The sequence below is a fragment of the Nicotiana tomentosiformis genome, chromosome 12, assembly GCF_000390325.3.
Source record: "Nicotiana tomentosiformis chromosome 12, ASM39032v3, whole genome shotgun sequence".
In the NCBI taxonomy this organism is placed as follows: domain Eukaryota; kingdom Viridiplantae; phylum Streptophyta; class Magnoliopsida; order Solanales; family Solanaceae; genus Nicotiana; species Nicotiana tomentosiformis.
Window position 1 is genome coordinate 12,549,441 of NC_090823.1, and position 19,517 is coordinate 12,568,957.

Genomic DNA, 19,517 nt, shown 5'->3' on the forward strand with positions numbered 1-19,517 from the left:
CTTGTTGGAGGATTTGACAAGTAATCTTCTAGCATCGTGATCAAATGAGCCTAAGTGATGGAGTCAAGCTGACGACTATAACTCAGAACTACTTCTAACCCTTTTCCTTGCTTTTATAGAATAGTTTAGATAATTATAGATTAAGATTATTAGAGTTTAGGTGTTTTGGTACTTGATTAGATAGGTATAAACATGAATTGGACACAAAATAAGTACATAATAGAGTCAGGTGTACACCGTGGGTTAAAAAGTAAAAAAATAGGAACTCTGAGAAAACGGCCTAGCGCGCCACGCTAGGCCAACATGTTGTTTCTGACAGAAAATAGCTCTCTGAAAAAGCCCACTACTGCGTCGCGCCCAGCCACGCGGCAATGCAAAAATTGCGACCATTAATTAAAATAATATATATATATATATATATATATATAAATAACGACCCATTCAGAACCGCCCCCCTCCCCTCCCCTTCTCCCACATCTCTCATTCACTCCTCTCTAACTCACCCCAAATTTCCCATTCTTCTTCTTCTTCAAATTTCTTCCAATCAAGTTCTCCCACCACCATCACTCATCAAGGTAAGTTCTTCTTCTCTTCTCTTAGTTTTTTCTCTTACCATTTAGTTGTAGAATTAGATATTTTTAGTTTGATTTCCTTGACCCTAGGTAGTTGATTTTTGCTAATCGTTTAGTTAATTTGTTTTTTTAAAATTTTTGGCCAAACATTGCACTTAAACTTGTGGGTTTTTCGTTGTTATTATGCGTGTGGATAATTTTTTGGTGTGTCTTGATGGTGTTGGAATTATTTTGTGATGAAGCTTGGTGGGGGTGCCTATAGGGCCGAAAATTCATGATTACTTGGTGAAAAATTGGAGCACTTTGTGCTACTGTTACAATGTGGTGATGTTTCGGTTGTTGTTGGATGGTTTATTAGTGTATACTAGATGGGTGATGCCCGAGCTATGCACGGGCGCATGGCCGACATAATTTTTTGTTATTTGTGCGGCTACAATACTGTTGCAAATCAAAATCGAGAACATATTTTTTGTTCGAGAAATTAAAGTTTCATAATATTTACATACATTTTGGAGAACAAAGCTCTAGAAAATATAAAGTGAAAAGATAACAAAGCATAATTTGATATTATAACCTGCTTGCTAAAACCGTAATCAAGTTCAACACATTCCTGCCTTTTCTTGATCCATCATCAACTGCGACGTTATCATACACCACTACTAAAAATCTGCTAAAAATCGATCAAATATTTCCGACCAACGTTGGTCGGTCAAACAAAGCGACCAAAAACCGTCCAGGTTGGATAGAAACTGGAAAAAAAAAAATTATATTTTTTTAAAAACTAAATACCGACCAACGTTGGTCGGTAAATTGGTCAACGAATTGACCCAGCTGGTCAGACAAGAAAATTTTGGATTACCGACCAACGTTGATCTGTAATCTGGATCCAATTTTTTAACTTTTTAATAATTATTTTATTATTTAAAATGTTTTATAATATTTAAGAATTTATATTTAAAATTACCGACCAACATTGGTCGGTTAATGTAGGGGAAGCATTTACCGACCAACTTTGGTCGGTAATTATTATTTTCTGCAAAATAACCGACCAAAGTTGGTCGGTTATTACGTCAACATTGGTCAAATTTTCGAATTACTTTTATATTTACTATCTAAATAATATAAATGTAATTCGTTAACATTTTTATAATACAAATAATGAATACACTAACATATACTATATATAACATGCTATTTGTAAATTGATTCATCGATTTATAACTTACTTAGATGCATCGATGAATATTAAAAACAAAACGACTAATAGTAAAAACAAAACGTCTCGACCTATATCGATTAATCTAGCTATGCCATGCATTATTAGTGATGAATGAATGAAAAATAAAAGAATTAATACTAAACATCTTTGACATACATACATATATATATATATATATATATATATATATATATGGATCACAAATTAAATAAACGAAAGAAGCTATTAGTATTTAGTAAACCAGTTAAATTAATAGGTCAAACATGATCAAACTTTAACAAGCAATATATATACACACTAACATATACTATAACAAGCTATATATATAGTTAAAGTATTACAATGAAGTGTGTTTGTATGTGTGTGTGTGTATATATATATATATATGTGTGTGCGTATATATATATAGGTATAGCCGTATATATATATAAGAACACGAAGCGCTAGGACCACAGGGTCGGGTTCTTTTAGGGATAGACTTGGGAAGATACTAATTAGTATATATACTTTATCATCAAATATATCTATTTGTAAATTGATTCATCGACTTATAACTTACTTAGATGTATCGATAAATATTAATCGATGATTCATAAAAACGTCTCGACCTATATATCGATTAATCTATGTCATGCATTATTAGTGATGAACGAATGAAAAAAGAAGTTATTAGCATCAATTACAATATAGTATATGTGTGTGTGAGAGAAATTACTCACATACTTAATTATAACTTAGAAAATTTACTTAGATAGATGCTGTTATAATTTATTAAAATTAAATAGTTAATATAATTATTTATAAAGATTATATTTATAGTTTATAATTATTTATAATAATTGCATAGTTAAATAAAATAAATGCTTGTAGTTTATAATATTTTTTTATAGTTTATAATATTTTAAGAAAAAAAAACACAAAAAAAGAATTTAATTTTTTCTTAAAAAAAAACCGACCAAACGGTCAACACTTAATGTACCGACCAAAATTACCGACCAACTTTGGTCGGTAATTCTGAAATCAGAATTGAAAAACAGGGGAACCCCCATTTCTCTCTTATTTTCCCCTCTCCTTCTCTAGTTCCCTCACTCAAAACCTTCCCCTCTCCTTCTCTATTTCCCTCACATAAATTCCATTCCCCACCCCGCGTCGCCACCGCCCAGCCGTCGCCGTCGCCGCTGCCACTGCCACTGCCGCCCCTCTCCTTCTCCATCTCCTAAAAATTCTAGGTTTGAATTACAACCCATTTATTTATTATTTCTAGGTTTTGTTAATTAGTTATGAATTAGTTTCAATTGATTAGTGTTTCAATTATTTGAACATTGCATTTTATTGAGGATTAGGGTTTAGGTCTTGTTTTAATTAGTTTTATTAACTAATTAGTTTTGTTAATTAGTCAATTAGTTATGAATTAGTTTAAATTGATGAGTGTTTCAATTTTGAGTTTGTATTGTCTTGAATAGTTTAGTTAGAATTGAATTATTAACTTTGTATTGTCTTGAATAGTTTAGTTAGAATCTAGGGTTTACGATTTGTTCTTGTGAATCGAAGTTTTAGGGTATGAGTTGAATTTCTTTAGTTTAGTTAGTTTATGTTTAAACTCGTAGGATATGAATTGAAATTTTAGTTTTTAGGATTTGTTCTTGTGAATTGAACTTTTAGGATACGAATTGAACTTTTAAGATATGAATTGGACCTTTTGGATATGAATTGAACTTTTAGGATATAAATTTGTGTAATTAGAAAAAAATAATTATCTTGAATTAACTAAAAAGATATAATTAATTTATAATTATAGAATAAATTAATTTGTTCTTGTGAATCGAACTTTTAGGGTATGGGTTGAATTTCTTTAGTTTAGTTAGTTTATGTTTAAACTCGTAGGATATGAATTGAAATTTTAGTTTTTAGGATTTGTTCTTGTGAATTGAACTTTTAGGATATGAATTGAACTTTTAAGATATAAATTGGACCTTTTGGATATAAATTAAACTTTTAGGATATAAATTGGTGTAATTAGGAGCCAATTATTATCTTGAATTAACTAAAAAGATATAATTAATTTATAATTGTAGAATAAATTAATTTGTTCTTGTGAATCGAACTTTTAGGGTATGGGTTGAATTTCTTTAGTTTAGTTAGTTTATGTTTAAACTCGTAGGATATGAATTGAAATTTTAGTTTTTAGGATTTGTTCTTGTGAATTGAACTTTTAGGATATGAATTGAACTTTTAAGATATGAATTGGACCTTTTGGATATGAATTGAACTTTTAGGATATAAATTGGTGTAATTAGGAAAAAATAATTATCTTGAATTAACTAAAAAAGATATAATTAATTTATAATTATAGAATAAATTAATTTGTTCTTGTGAATCGAACTTTTAGGGTATGGGTTGAATTTCTTTAGTTTAGTTAGTTTATGTTTAAACTCGTAGGATATGAATTGAAATTTTAGTTTTTAGGATTTGTTCTTGTGAATTGAACTTTTAGGATATGAATTGAACTTTTAAGATATGAATTGGACCTTTTGGATATGAATTGAACTTTTAGGATATAAATTGGTGTAATTAGGAAAAAATAATTATCTTGAATTAACTAAAAAAGATATAATTAATTTATAATTATAGAATAAATTAATTTGTTCTTGTGAATCGAACTTTTAGGGTATGGGTTGAATTTCTTTAGTTTAGTTAGTTTATGTTTAAACTCGTAGGATATGAATTGAAATTTTAGTTTTTAGGATTTGTTCTTGTGAATTGAACTTTTAGGATATGAATTGAACTTTTAAGATATGAATTGGACCTTTTGGATATGAATTGAACTTTTAGGATATAAATTGGTGTAATTAGGAGCCAATTATTATCTTGAATTAACTAAAAAAGATATAATTAATTTATAATTATAGAATAAATTAATTTATTCTTGTTTTATTTGTATAGATGGAACATCGTACGTGGATGTACAATAGGAATTATCCTAATCGGCGGGGATTGCGGGAGGATTTTGTAGAAGGGGTTGATGACTTTATTAGACATGCAATGTCACTTCCACCATACCAAAGTGAAAGAGTAATTAGGTGCCCTTGTGTCAGGTGCGATTGTATGAAGTTTAAAATATCGGAGGAAGTTAAGCTTCATCTTTATAGGAAGGGGTTTATAGAAAATTACTTTATGTGGACTAATCATGGAGAGATCGATGGTAGCTGTGGGATATTTCATAACATGGTTATTGGTGAAAGTAGTAGGTCGGTAGAGAATACAAATCTTGATTCTAGAATTCAGGATATGGTTGCGGATGCTTTTGGGATGCACTTCGGGGGTGAGCCCAATGAAAATGTTGAACAAACTCCTAATGATGACCCAAAACATTTTTATGAACAGTTAGAGGAAGCTAGTCATCCACTACGTGAAGGAAGTCCGCACTCTGAGCTGTCTGTTGCAGTTAGATTACTAAGTATCAAATCTGATTGGAATATTTCTCAAGCAGCTATGGACTCTTTCATTGACCTTATGAGTGAACTAGTTGACCCTAATATCAACTTACTTGGTGATTTCTATAAGGCAAAGAGATTGGTTTCTAAGTTAGGACTTTCGTCAATGAGAATTGATTATTGTGAAGATGGTTGCATGTTATATTATAAAGATGATGCAACTTTAGACAGTTGTAAATTTTGCGAAAAGCCTCGTTTCAAGAGGCTTTCCAGCGGGAATATGGTCGCTGTCAAGGCGATGCATTATTTACCTCTTATACCTAGGTTAAAGAGGTTATATGCGTCGATGAGTTCTGCTCCTCATATGAGATGGCACTTTGAAAATAGAAGACCACCTGGTGTTATGTGTCATCCTTCAGATGGAGAAGCTTGGAAGCACTTTGATAGGACATATCCAGATTTTGCTAGTGAACCAAGGAACATTCGGTTAGGTCTGTGTGCGGATGGCTTCACGCCTTTTTCTATATCTGCGACACCATATTCATGTTGGCATGTCTTTCTTACACCTTATAATATACCACCTGAGTTGTGTATGACTAGTCTATATATATTCTTAAATTGTATTATCCTCGGTCCACGTAATCCGAAAAGTTTGATTGATGTATATTTGCAACCTTTGATTGATGAGCTAAAATAATTGTGGTATGATGGTGTTGAAACATATGACATATCAACCAAGCAGAATTTCAATTTGCGTGCTAATTTAATGTGGACTATTAATAATTTTCCTGCGTATGGAATGTTGTCTGGGTGGATGACTGCTGGGAAGCTAGCTTGTCCTTACTGCATGGAAAATAGTAAAGCGTTCACTTTGAAACATGGCCGAAAGCAATCATGGTTTGATTGTCACCGTCAATTCTTGCCTGATGATCATGAGTTTAGAAGGATGAAAAATGCATTCAAAAAGAATAAAGTGGAATATGATTCTCCACCTCCGATACTTTCAGGTGAGGAAATTTGGGAGAGGGTCCAGAACTTCAGTAAAGTTACTGAGGCTCCACCTTATAGATTCCCTGGATATGGTGTTAATCATAATTGGACGAAACAGAGTATATTTTGGGAGTTGCCTTATTGGAAGGATAATCTTCTCCGACACAACCTTGATGTCATGCATATTGAGAAGAATTATTTTGATAATTTATTCAACACAGTGATGGATGTTAAAGGTAAGACAAAAGATAACTCGAAGGCTACAATGGACTTACAAGAATATTGCATGCGGTCTAAATTATACTTGCAGACAGCAAATAATGGTAAGGTGTTCAAGCCCAAAGCAAGTTACACATTCACTTTGGAGGAAAGATGACAAATTTGTGATTGGGTTACGAAATGGAAGATGCCTGAGGGTTATGAGTCGAATCTTGGAAAAAAAGTAGATATAGAGGTAGGGAAGTTGAGCCATTTGAAAAGTCATGACTGCCATGTTTTCATGGAGACCTTAGTGCCTATTGCATTTTGTGATTTGCCTGAAAGAATCTGGAAACCCATCACAGAGATTAGTTTGTTTTTCAAAGACTTGTATTCTACCACATTAAGGGAAGAAAACCTACTTCGGATGGACCAGAACATCCGTGTAATTTCTAGTAAGATGGAAAAAATATTCCCATGTGGTTTCTTTGATGTGATGGAACACCTTCCAATACACCTTGTACACGAGGCACGACTTGGAGGGCCTGTTCAATGCAGATGGATGTATCCCTTTGAGAGGTAATATTATAAGTTTGATGTACTATTCTATTTTATTTGAATGTTATTGGCTAACATGAGATTATGTAGGACAATTGGCAAATGCAAACAATTTGTTAAGCAGAGGAATAAGATTGAAGGATCTATATGCGAAGCCTATCTTGCAAAGGAAACTGCACATTTTTGTTCTTATTATTTTGAGAGTAACGTGCCATGTTCTAGGAATAGGCCCAATAGGCACACGGTCGAATGTGTGAATGATCCATTATATCCACCAATGTCCATATTCAATCAACCAGGCCGATGTTCTAAGGATGTTAGAAAGAGAAGTTTGAGTGATATGGAGTACAAGTCAGCTACACTTCATGTGTTGCTAAATTGTCCCGAAGTTGTACCATTTCTCAAGTAAGTATTGATTTATTAGTTATCAAAATATAAAATTTACTGTGACTACATATTGATGCAACTACTAAAAATATTTGATATGTTACAGTCACTTCGTGGGTCAATTTGGCCATGATGTTGTATATACGAGATTTGATACGTGGTTCAAACAGTTTTTAAGTGTGTGTGTGTATATATATATATATATATATATGTGTGTGTATATATATATATATATATGTAGTGAATGTATAAAAATTGATTCATAAGTTGTGCTAACTTATGAATTTTTTTAACACTATGTAGGTAAATAATCCAAATAATGGTGTAAATCAATTTTTGAAAGATATATCTTGGGGACCTGGGCTTCAGGTCACAACAATATCTAAGTACGTAGTGAATGGTTATAAGTTTCATACAGAGAATTGCTCTAAAAATAAAATAGCAACAACAGCGGGGTGTGGGTTCAAGGTGGTAATGGCAACCAAGTTGGAGATATTGATTATTATGGTGTGATCAAAGAAATATTACAACTAGAATATACAGGTTGGCCATATAAGAAATTGATACTCTTTAGATGCAAGTGGTTTGACTCAAATCCAACAAGAGGTACAAGAGTACACAACTAATACAACATAATTGAGGTTAATCATACGAGGGAGTATGATCGCTATGATCCTTTCATAATTGCACATAACGTTAGGCAAGTGTATTATGCTCCTTATCCATTGCGGCGGAATAAGTCCGATTAGTGGGTTGTAATAAAAACTAAGCCTGTAGGTAGGGTGGAAGTCGAGAATGTATTAGATGTTGCATATCAAAACGATATCTAAATGTTCACCAAATAGTGGACGATCAGTTAGAAAATGATTTGGAACATCCTGAACGCATATTGGAAGAAGTTGATATAAATGAAGTAACAATTATAGAAAATGAGGACGAAGAATCAACTGATGAAGATCAAACAAGTGAGGATGAAGAATTCTCGGACGAGGAACAATACGTCGATGAGGATTAAAAAGTTGGTTTTTTAAAGCACTCTCGTTTTATAGCTAATTTCTTATATGTTTCAATCTAAATGTGTATTATATTATGCAGATGGCAGGCAAGGGTCAAGGTAACAATGACCCTACTAGTTCTCAGGGTCGAGAAAAGGGTAGGAAGGGAAAGAGGAGGGTAGAAAATAATACTCCCTCTTGTCCACCCTTTTCAGAGATGCCTATATCTTATCCTCCACCACACGGCTATACTGAGCTACCACAGCATCACGAGCCGTACACCTTCATTCAGACACCAAGTCTTCCATCACAGGGCCATAGGACTATACGTCCGACATACAGTCCAGCTGCCTCACAACCATCTGCATCGCAGCCATTTACATCACATCCACATGGATCACATCCCTACATATCACAGCCATATGGATCGCATCCATCCATGTCACAGCCACTCGGGTCACAGCCATCGGTATCACATCCACTTGGGTCGCATCCAGCTATGTCGCAGTCACAGGGATCGCAACCATCTTCATCATCGACTCCATCTATTGCAGGCCTTCGCCTGCGAGGCAGTAGCTCTGACCCGCCTACACCGTCTTCACATGCCTCTGATACACATGCTTCGGATGGTGATGACGAGGTAGTGCATTATGATCGATATGGCAGGATCATCATAGTCCCAGAGGGTGATGGGTAAGTGTTATTCATTATTTTTGCGTCTATTGATTTGTAACATTTTTACTAAGATATTAATGTGTTTTTATTGTTAAATCGCAGGTTCAGGCCGGGTAATAAGACTACGAAGATAATCACCAATGCCATCAGAAAGCTTTATGATGGCCCTTATGCGACTTGGACTAATTGCCCATTCTCACTGAAGGAGTAAATTTTCAATCAATTTAAGGTATAAATGTTCTTTTAAACAGTTTAATAATTTATAATTATGATATTTTCATCTAATATTTAACTTTTGAAATACATAGCAAGTGTGTATGGGAAGACTGCTATAGCGCGGAAGTGGCTGCAAATTTTCATCATAAAGCTCGCAAGAGATTGGCGGATGCTTTCTCGGATGCTAGAAAGAAGAACAAGAGGCCTGACTGGTTACTTGAGAATTTGTGGAATGATTTGCAAAGGCAATGGCTTACCGCAGAGTTCTTAGAGAGGAGCGAAAAAGGAAAGAAAGCTCGCACATCCGAGAAGGGAGGCTCCTTGAACACTGGAGGTGCGATCAACCTAGGGACAATAAAAAGAAGATTGGTACGTAATTGCTTAAATTATTTTACTTTTCTAAGTATATCTATTCTGTTTATTAACTAAATTAATTTATTTTCAGGAAAAGAAGTATGGGCATCCAATGAGTCATGATGAGCTATTCAAGGAGACGCATATTGTGAAGAAGAAGAAAGAGGAGGATCAAGATAGATGGGTCGAGGACCGGGCCTCGACTGCATATGTAAGCTTTTAATTTTCTTTAAGTATTATAATTTACTTTTATAAAAAATTTGAAATACTGATTTAATTTAAAATAATATAGGGTCGCTACCAAAGTAACATAGAGGAATTCATCCGTAGTCATCCAGCTGGTGAATCGGGTGAGCCAACCCAACCTTCAGACGAGGATGCTGAAAGAATATGGTTGGAGTCTGTTGGCGGTCCAAAATGGGGGAAGGTATACGGGCTTCCTACTAAAAACTTCCATCGCTATAAGTGTGGAATGCGAGGAATAGGGACTTCCTCGCAAGGAGAGCAACTTAATAGGGAGAGCCTCTCCGCTATGCGGGAGACAGTGACAAAGCTCACATCAGAGCTAGAAGCGGCCAAGGAAAGAGAAAGGCTTAGAGATGCTCAATTCCTTAGCATGCAAGCTCAGATCAGAACTCTCCTATCTAGTGGAGCTTTTCTGTTGCCCCGATATCGTGAGTCATCTCCAGAGGGTCGACCTCCATGTGATCGTTCCTTCCGTCCTGCTCGTGATCGTTCCTCCCGTCCTCCCCGTGATCGTGCTTCCCGTCCTCCACAAGACCGTTCTCTATATCGTCTTGTAAATGAAAATTCATCAGACGGTGATGATGATGTTGTAAGAAATACCCCTTGACTTTTATATACTTTGAACTAGATAAATAGAACCAGTTTTGAACTAGTTGTAATTAGTTTTAACTTGGTTTTGGATTTTTATGTTCAATTGAACTTTAATTTGTTAGTTTTAAAGTATTTATTGAATGTTTTGGTTGTTGTTGTTGTGTTGTTGTTATTGTTGTTGTTGTTGTTGTTATTAGGTGTATTGGTATACTGGCAGGTGGTGTAGCTGCCAAAACAGGCATTTTATGCCAAAATTAAACCCAGAAAAATCGACCAAAGTTGGTCGGTTTTTAATAAAAAAATAAATTATTCCAAAATACCGACCAAAGTTGGTCGGTTAATGAACATTGAATTCCCAGAATTCAACATTACCGACCAACTTTAGTCGGTATTTTGCCTGCACTGTTGAGATTACCGACCATAGTTGGTCGGTAATGTTTAATTTTAATTATTTTAAAAATATATATTTTTTCAATTACCGACCAAAGTTGGTCTTTTTTTTTTTAATTTTGATAATTAATAAAAAAATATAATTTAGTTAAACCGATCAACTTTGGTCGGTAAAATTAAATTAATAAAATATGTTTCCGATCAAAGTTGGTCGGTAAGTACTTAAACTTGTCAGATGGTCGTTTTAAGCTACCGACTAAAGTTGGTCGGTAAGTCATTTCGACCATCAAAACATCGTCCACACCGTAATGGTCACGTTTTGGTCGGTAATTGGCCATAACCGACCAACTTTGGTCGGTTTTTTTGGTCGGTTTTTAGCGAATTTCTAGTAATCAATTTGCAATCACATCATTTGCAACGCCCATTCACTCAATCCACCACTTCTTACAAAATATATCCAGAAACACATGCATTCATATGTAATATGAACATCCAACTATATATATGCATGCGCATAGGAACATGCATTAGAACTAAAATCAGTAAATGTCAAGTAGGCAGCCCTTCAGCGCCTTAAGCTGGGTAGGGATTCGAGAAGTAATGCATTTGGAGGAAATTGATCCTTGGATAGCTGAGTATATTTCACAAATGGCGTAATGGCTTTCTGGCCACTTGAACTTGTACTACTTTGTAAAGGCGATACATGAGCTTATATTTTTCTCATTTGAACACTTCAACTTGACGGAATAAATATTAATAAACACTTATTGTTGAACGTGTTCGACAGTCGCTCTGACATGAATACCATGTCACATGATTGGTCTTTATTATATGACATGTGGATTTGTGGGTCCTATATTATTAAAAAAAATTAATCTTCAAAATTTTTAATTTCTTTTTCTTTCTCTTTTTTCTCCACCATACACAGCCAATAGTCCACCAACAACTCCAAACCTCTGCCATTTTCAACCACCATCATCTTCTTCCCCCTATATGAAAGCTTCATAATCAAATCATAATCACCTACCACCGAATCAACCCTCCCCCTTCACCCACCTTTTTTTTCCAATAAAATCTATTGTTGTTCCACCAACCTAAATCATCCAAAAAGCCAACAAACATTTATTTCAAAGTATTTCACTAAATGCCACAGGTATCAGAGCAACCTAATCTTTTCTCAATTCATCTATCAGCTGCAATCTGCTAACTAGGTGTACTATAGAAGAAAGAAGAGAAATGGAAAAGAAAGAAGAAGAGAAAGGGGGGCTGATGGCAACGAATAATGAATGGAGGTACTGGTAAAGAGGAATTGAGGGAGGTTGGGACTAGAAAGGTAGGTGGAGACTAGCAAATAAAAGAAAAGATTATTGAATGGGGAAGAGAAAGGGAAAAAGAAACGGGGAAGGGGAGGGAAAGTAGGATGGAAAATAAATAAAAAATTACAGGATGGGGATGGGAGTTCGCTTGGGAAGATGAGAGAGGTGGGAGGGGAGGGAAAAGAGAAGGGGAGAGAGAAATGTCTTTTTTTCTTTTTCTTTTTTCTTTCTTATTTATATTTTATTCTATTTCTAATATTTTTTTAATAAAAAACAATTCATGCTCCTTGGCAGCGTGATTTGCACACAATTTAGCCATGTCAGTTGTGTTAAGGCTTGGTCAATGGTCAAATGTGTTTATTAATATTCACTCCGTCAAGTTGTGAAAAAAAATATAAGTTCATGTATCGACTTTACAAACCGATATAAGTTTAAGTGGCCACGAGGCCATTTGGCCTTCACAAATTAAAGGTATGGGGTGAACTGCATACATAAGAGTAAACACAAACGAAACAATAATGGACATAGAGAGAAATCTATAAAATAGAAGACCTACTATGAACCAAAAAAGATGTAGGAGGATAAACTTTACTGGCGTATACCAAATCGAAAGCTTCAAAGAGGGGGAGGGGGGAAACTGAAGTCTCATCCATTTTTAAATGGAATAAATTAATGTGGTGTGGAAGTACACAGAACCATCATATAAAACAGAAAAAAGAAAGAGAAAGAAAGAGAAGAATGGAAGCAAAAGGAAAAAGTAAGCCACAAATAATCTATAAGACAACAAAAACCATCTAAAAGATTCCAATTGAACTTTTATCCAGAAGGCTAAATACTTTACCCCTTAAAAAAGGCAGTCCGGTCCACATAAAATCCCGCATTCACGTAGGGTCCGGTGAAAGACTGCACTTCAAGGGATGTGCTGTAAACAGTCTATCTTAATGCAAGTATTAATTGCAGCCTACCCCTTGAACATTAATAGAAAGAAATTCCAGAAAATAAGTGTTAGTCTGTGCATTTCTGGTAGTTGAAAGAACAATGATCTCTCTACCTGTAACATAATGATTCAAGAGTAAGAGCTAATACTCATCGCACACATGTGGTCATTTATGAGAAGTTCTTTTCACGCACTGTAATGACACTCCAAACTCTTAGAAGTCGATCATATGGAAGCTCCTAGAAAGAAGGAACATTTTACTTTTCCTTCTTTTGTTTTCCCAGGACATTAAGCAGATCACATTGGTCAATTACTGCCTCAATTGCAAAAAAAAAATGCATGTCAAAACAAAGCAGAAAATCATGGGACTCAAAGAGTATTCTTCCTTAGAAAGAAAGAAGAATTCAACTCCTGGCTAAGCTGCATAATAGGAGAGAGCAACTCTTGCAAGTTAAAGAACCATTTGAGAGCGATCCCAACTTCAAGAACAACGAGCTGATTAATACAAATCACATGATTGATAAAGAAGAACCAAATAGGAGAAGTTACCATCTCGCAATCAGAGAGCCGGGGATTTTGCATGATTTCTTTGTTATCATTCAATATCGCTGATCACGCCCAACTATGCCTCATAAAAAGAACTAAGCGGTCGTTGCAAATATATTTCGGCTAATAAGTCCGAAGTCGAATCCCACAAGGAATTAACCTATTAAACACAGCTGCTAGACTCGCACAAATTCACGCAATCAATCTTCGAAAATATTTAAATAACAATTTGGATGTTTACTAACTAAATATTACGTAATGAAAATGCAATAATTAATAACTAACTACTGACGGGTTGTAGACAAGAATTGGAATGATCTAAGGTTATGATTTCCCCTATTATCGGAATTCTTTCCGCTACGTTTTCTATAAATTTGCCTAAGTTTTCTCTACCGATCATGAGCGCTCTGCGTGTTGTAATTCTCTTTTGAGTAACTACCACAATTTACTAGACATATTCTCTCGAATTACGCTAGCCGGAATTAAGTACGGCTCACTCGGATCGCACCAAGGTTTCGTTATCCCTAATCCCACCTTTAAACCCTTCGTATTGATCCCTCATATACGCTAGGAGTGATGTTGTTCAACAACTACCTAAATATGCACTCTCTCCCGAGTAATACATACTAAATAGGCACAGTCAATTGAGGCCCCTTCAATCAACTACAATAATAACGTAGTTGAACAAATAGAGAAAATACTACGGCAAATCTATATTAACGTAACAAGAAAATCATCCTTCAATAGGTTCCATCAAAACCTTAGATTAGGAGTTTAGCTACTTGTTTACCCGAAAAATTAGATAAAGTTAAATTTGTGTATGGTTCTAATGATATGTAATATAATTTGATACAAACTATATAGAGAAATAGAAATACCTATGTTCTTGACTATGAGAATGAGAATAGTGAGCAAGAAGAATGAATAAGATAAAGTAAAACAAGCACAAGGGGATATCTTTCAATATGGGAAGTAATCTTTTGTTACAATGTGTCCATGCCTTATGACCATAATCCCCCCTTTATAGTAGAGGGATCCTACTTTATATACAATAAAAAATATGTAGTGGAGAGCCCATGATGTATTGTCTTTTCCCTAATTCCCGCCAGGATTCTCTCCCTTAGTGCGGTTGTAACGGCCCTGTCTGCGAGCTCGATACTGACTCGAACTCGATATTGGGTCGAGCCATCGGCCTTGACTCGAGCTCGATCCTGACTCGGAGTCTTGATATTCGGGGTGGGTGTCGGTCGGTATGTGAATCTCCGACAACCTTTTGCCTCGTGGTTCGATTTGGTCGTGGTCCCGATAATGATACCGAACTGATCTTTGATCGGTATTGGAGCTCGAATCCTAAAGCCCTTTCTCCGGACCTCGACCTAACCTTACGTAGATACCTTTCGATCGAAGTATTGTTCTCTCAACCAGTCCATACGACTGACTTAATAGGTTTCGACCGCATACAGATATGACGAGAAATGACATGATTTCCAACGGTATGATTAGACATATACAGACATCAGCATTGAGTCCGATCATGACGCACGAGGTAGCTGTCCCGTCGGTTCAGCTTACCGAGGCATTTAATGCGTGTCAGCCGATGTCGGCCATTATGTGAGAATGAACCGCCTCTGTTTAGACCATAAATAGCCCGTCCTAAATCAAACTTAATCTGTTACTCTAATTAAAAAAAACCCAAATTTTCTTACTCTTTCCGCCTTCATTTCGCCGCTTGTAAAGCCACCCTCATCAACGTTTGACACCATAATCCTTGTATCTTCCTTTGCTTTCTTTTAATTATACCTCATGGAAAAAACCTCAAAAACTGTTCCACAGAAGGAGAAATCTTCCTCTTCTCGGCCGTCCGGCGACAAGGCGCCGGTGGAGCCGACTCCCCATGAGTATATTCCTGGCCCGTGTATTCTAAAAATCGATTTTAAGGTTGAAAATCCTTCATCGGTTCCGGGCCGTTGTAAGCATGTGCCGATGTACATGTGCTCGATAACAGAGGGTCATCTCGAGGCCGTGAAGAAAGACTGCAACTGGGGTCCCGAGGTTGTGCTGCAAGTTCCTTCTCCGAAGAGAGCATCATCACTCACGTGGAGGGGTTTTTAAGTGTTTATACCTACCCCTTCACGTTGGGTCCCGTCGACCCAATGATCATTGACTTTTGCAAAAAGTATTAGGTCACCCTTGACCAAATTCACCCTTCTTTATGGCGCATAGTAATCATACTTCGTTTCTTCTCCAACAAGGCCGGGGGGCTGGATTTTACTCTAAATCACCTCATACGATTGTATCGGCCTCAAATCTTTCGAGAACTAATTAGGCTCTACCGCCGGGCAACGAAAGCTTTAATGTAAAGCATTGATGAAGACAAGGATCAGGGTTGGATGGGCCGCTTTATTCGGGTGAGGACCCGTGACCTTATCCCGGAAGAGAAGATGTCGTTCCCCGAGGAATGAAATTTCAACCGTAAGTTATTTTTATAAGACTTTGTTTTTCGTATCTTTCTTCGATTCTGACTGATATCTCTCTCCGATATACAGCTGTCCCTTGGATGCCACAGGCGGTACCTGACCTCGAGGATTGGGTTCGAAAGTTAGCCTCGACTTCCTCTTATGCCGAACGCGCTTGGCGTGATTTGGCAAAAGGTATATGGGAGGCCAAGAATCACGGTAAGGGTCCCTTTTCATATTTTTTGAAACATTTTTTATGCTTCATTCGTTACTGACTTCCAGTCATGCAGACGTGACCAAGGATGCCGTTTTGAGGCCTTCGAGTGGTGAGGAAGGAACCAAGTCCCGATTTCGAAACCGGGGAAAGATAAAAAGCAAAAAACTATTTCTCAGTCAGAGGACCTGTCACGACCCAAAATCCAACTAGTCGTGATGGCACCTAACCTAACCCGCTAGGTAAGCCAACTTTCAATTATCCAATTTCAATAACAATTATTAAAGCAATTTAAGTAAATAATTATCTTAACCTTATACATTCCCCAAGAACTGGTAGTACAAATCATGAGCTTCTAAGAATAGAGTATACAAAGCGAAAATGAAATAAATACATAGTCTGTTTGAATAATACATAAACAGAGCTTTTATAAATCTAAGGCTACCCTGAACAAGAGGCAGCTACAACAGGAATACAGGTACATCTTCAAATCTAGCAACCATCGAACACACCAACAACGACAGCCAATATATGCACGCAATGTGCAGAAGTGTAGTATCAGTACAACCGACCTCATGTACTGAGTAAGTAACAAACCTAGCCTTAGGTTGAAAGTAGTGACAAGCTTGTACCAAGGTCAGGATCCAACTTCCATAACCAACAATAGTTCATAAAAATATTAAACAAGTAATACTAGAAGTAACTCAAAGAATAAATGCTCAGCTAAATCATGACTTGTGAAAATAGTTCTGCTTTTCAAGTACATCAATGAAAACCCAAATTGTTTACCGAAGTTACCAAAAATATGAATAAGTTTGAAAATAATAATTTTCCCAAAAATCCTTTCAATAATAAATGAGATGTTTCATTTTCCTTCGAGATAACCAGTGTAAAACAAATGCATCACTATGCCCATCTGTCAACATGTGTGAGAAATCATGAATAATGTGATATCGTACAGCATGAGGAAAACACATCTCTATGCATATATGTCATGTGTGCAAGTCAATGCAATGTATCTCAAAGATTGTACTCATGTACTCACACTCTCAGAGTACTCAATCTCACTGTCTCGCATTCTCTCTCACTATGCTCAGCACACTCAATCACTCAGCTCTATACAATACTTGTTGCGGCGTGCAGCCCGATCCCTGTTTATAGTCATCTGTGCTCACTGGGGGTGTGTACAGACTCATGAGGGGCTCCTACAGCCCAAGCGCTATAAGCACGGACAACTCACATGCTATAATATCATATCTGGATCCGCACGCCTAACTCACGTGCTCCACGGCCAACTCACGTGCAATAGTATAATATATGGATCCGCACGGCCAACTCATGTGCTGCACGGCCAACTCACGTGCAATAGTATAATATATATATATATATATATATATATATATATATATATATATATATATATATATATATATATATATATATATATATATATATATATATATATATATATATATATATATATATATATAAAAAGCCAGCATGGCCTGCTTCGGGCGGGCAGCCCCAATCCACATAATAATCCTCACAATCAGGCCATCGGCCTCATTCAGTCATCAATCTCTCCAGTCTCTCTCTCATGGGCTCACAATGTCATGAATATAGCCCAAAAATGATGATATGATGTATCAATAAATAATAACAGAGACTGAGATATGATATGTAATGACATGAATATGACTGAGTATAATTTTCAATTTAAAACAAATAATTCACAGCAATATGACCCCTGTGGGTCCCAATAATACTGGCACATAGCCTCAACATGATTTTTAATATGCTTTTCAGCTCAATTTCTTTAACACATAAAACCGCATGGAAAAGGCCAAGATTATTTAACTACAAAATTTCACAGAAATAATTATGTCATAATTTTTATAGTGCACGCCCACACGCCCGTCGCCTAGCATGTGCGTCACCTCCCAACAATTCACATAATACATATATTCAGGGTTCATACTCTCAATTCCATGATTAGAAGAGTTACTTACCTCGAACAAGCCAAATCCAATGTCGAGCAAGCTAAGCAATGCTCCAGAAATTCCATTCTGCGTGTATCAACTTCCAAACGGCTCGAATCTAGTCATAATTAATTTGACTCAGCTCACAAAAATAATAGGAATTAATTCCATATCAAAATATTAATATTTTTCAAAAATCCGAAATGTTGCCCCAAAAATACCTGTGGAGCCCACGTCTCGAAATCCAATAAAACTCACAAAATCCGAACCCCCATTCAATCACGAGTCCAACCATATCAAAATTACTCAAATTCGATCACAACTCGGCCTTCAAATCCTCAATTAAAGTCTATGAATTTTTCTACTATTTTCAATCCAAAACACTAATTTGTTGATAAAAACAATAATAGATTCGTGTAATTTAACCAAAACCGAGTTAGAATCACTTACCCCAATCCATATGGTGAAAAGCGCCTCAAACATCTCTTCAATCCGAACTTCATAGCTCCAAATGTGTTAAAATGGCCGAAACCTCAAAATATATGTTCTGTCCAGGAATTTACTCTTCGCGACCGCGGAAAATGCTTCGCGATAGCAAAGCACAAAATTTTTCAGCCCCAAAATTTCTATTTGCGATCGCGAAAAATGCTCCGCGGTCGCGAAGAACAAACTCCCTAACTCTTCCAGACAACCTCTAGTATAATGGTCATAACCCTTTATACAAAGCTCCAAATTGCAATTGGTTTAATTTTCTGAAAACTAGACACCAAGGGCTATAACTTTCATTTGTTTCTCATCTCTCAATTCCTTATAGATTGTTAGATATAATCTTCCAAAATCAGCCCTGTGCAACAGAGATTTCCAAACTCTTCCCAGACAGCCTATAGTGCATCCACCATAACGTTTTATACACAACTCCAAATGACAAATGGTTTACAATTCAGAATATTAGACATCAAGGGCTACAACTTTCATTTTTGGATCATCTCCAAATTCCTTATAGATTGCGAGATATAAGCTTCCAAATTCAGGTCAGTGCAACAGAGATTTTGTTCTACGCGATCGCGAAAGAGCTTCCGCGATTCACAAGATTCCAACTTGTTGTTTGCTCTTCGCGAACGCGACCCAATGTTCGCGATCGCAATGCACACCTCTGTAGGCAGAAATCAGCAACTAAAAATGGTCTAGAAATGGTCCGAAACTCACCCGAGTCCCCTCGGGACCTCAACCAATTATACCAACAA

The 19,517-nt window shown here is 36.1% G+C and overlaps 1 protein-coding gene across 1 annotated transcript; it reads left to right on the plus strand.

Moving 5' to 3' along the window:
* Positions 1-9,618: 9,618 nt before the first annotated feature.
* On the plus strand, positions 9,619-10,473 carry LOC138903691 (uncharacterized). Its single transcript, XM_070192135.1, has 2 exons — positions 9,619-9,809; positions 9,891-10,473. The coding sequence occupies exons 1-2, from the start codon at positions 9,711-9,713 to the stop codon at positions 10,449-10,451; spliced, it is 660 nt and encodes a 219-aa protein (XP_070048236.1). The 5' UTR covers positions 9,619-9,710; the 3' UTR covers positions 10,452-10,473.
* Positions 10,474-19,517: the final 9,044 nt, after the last annotated feature.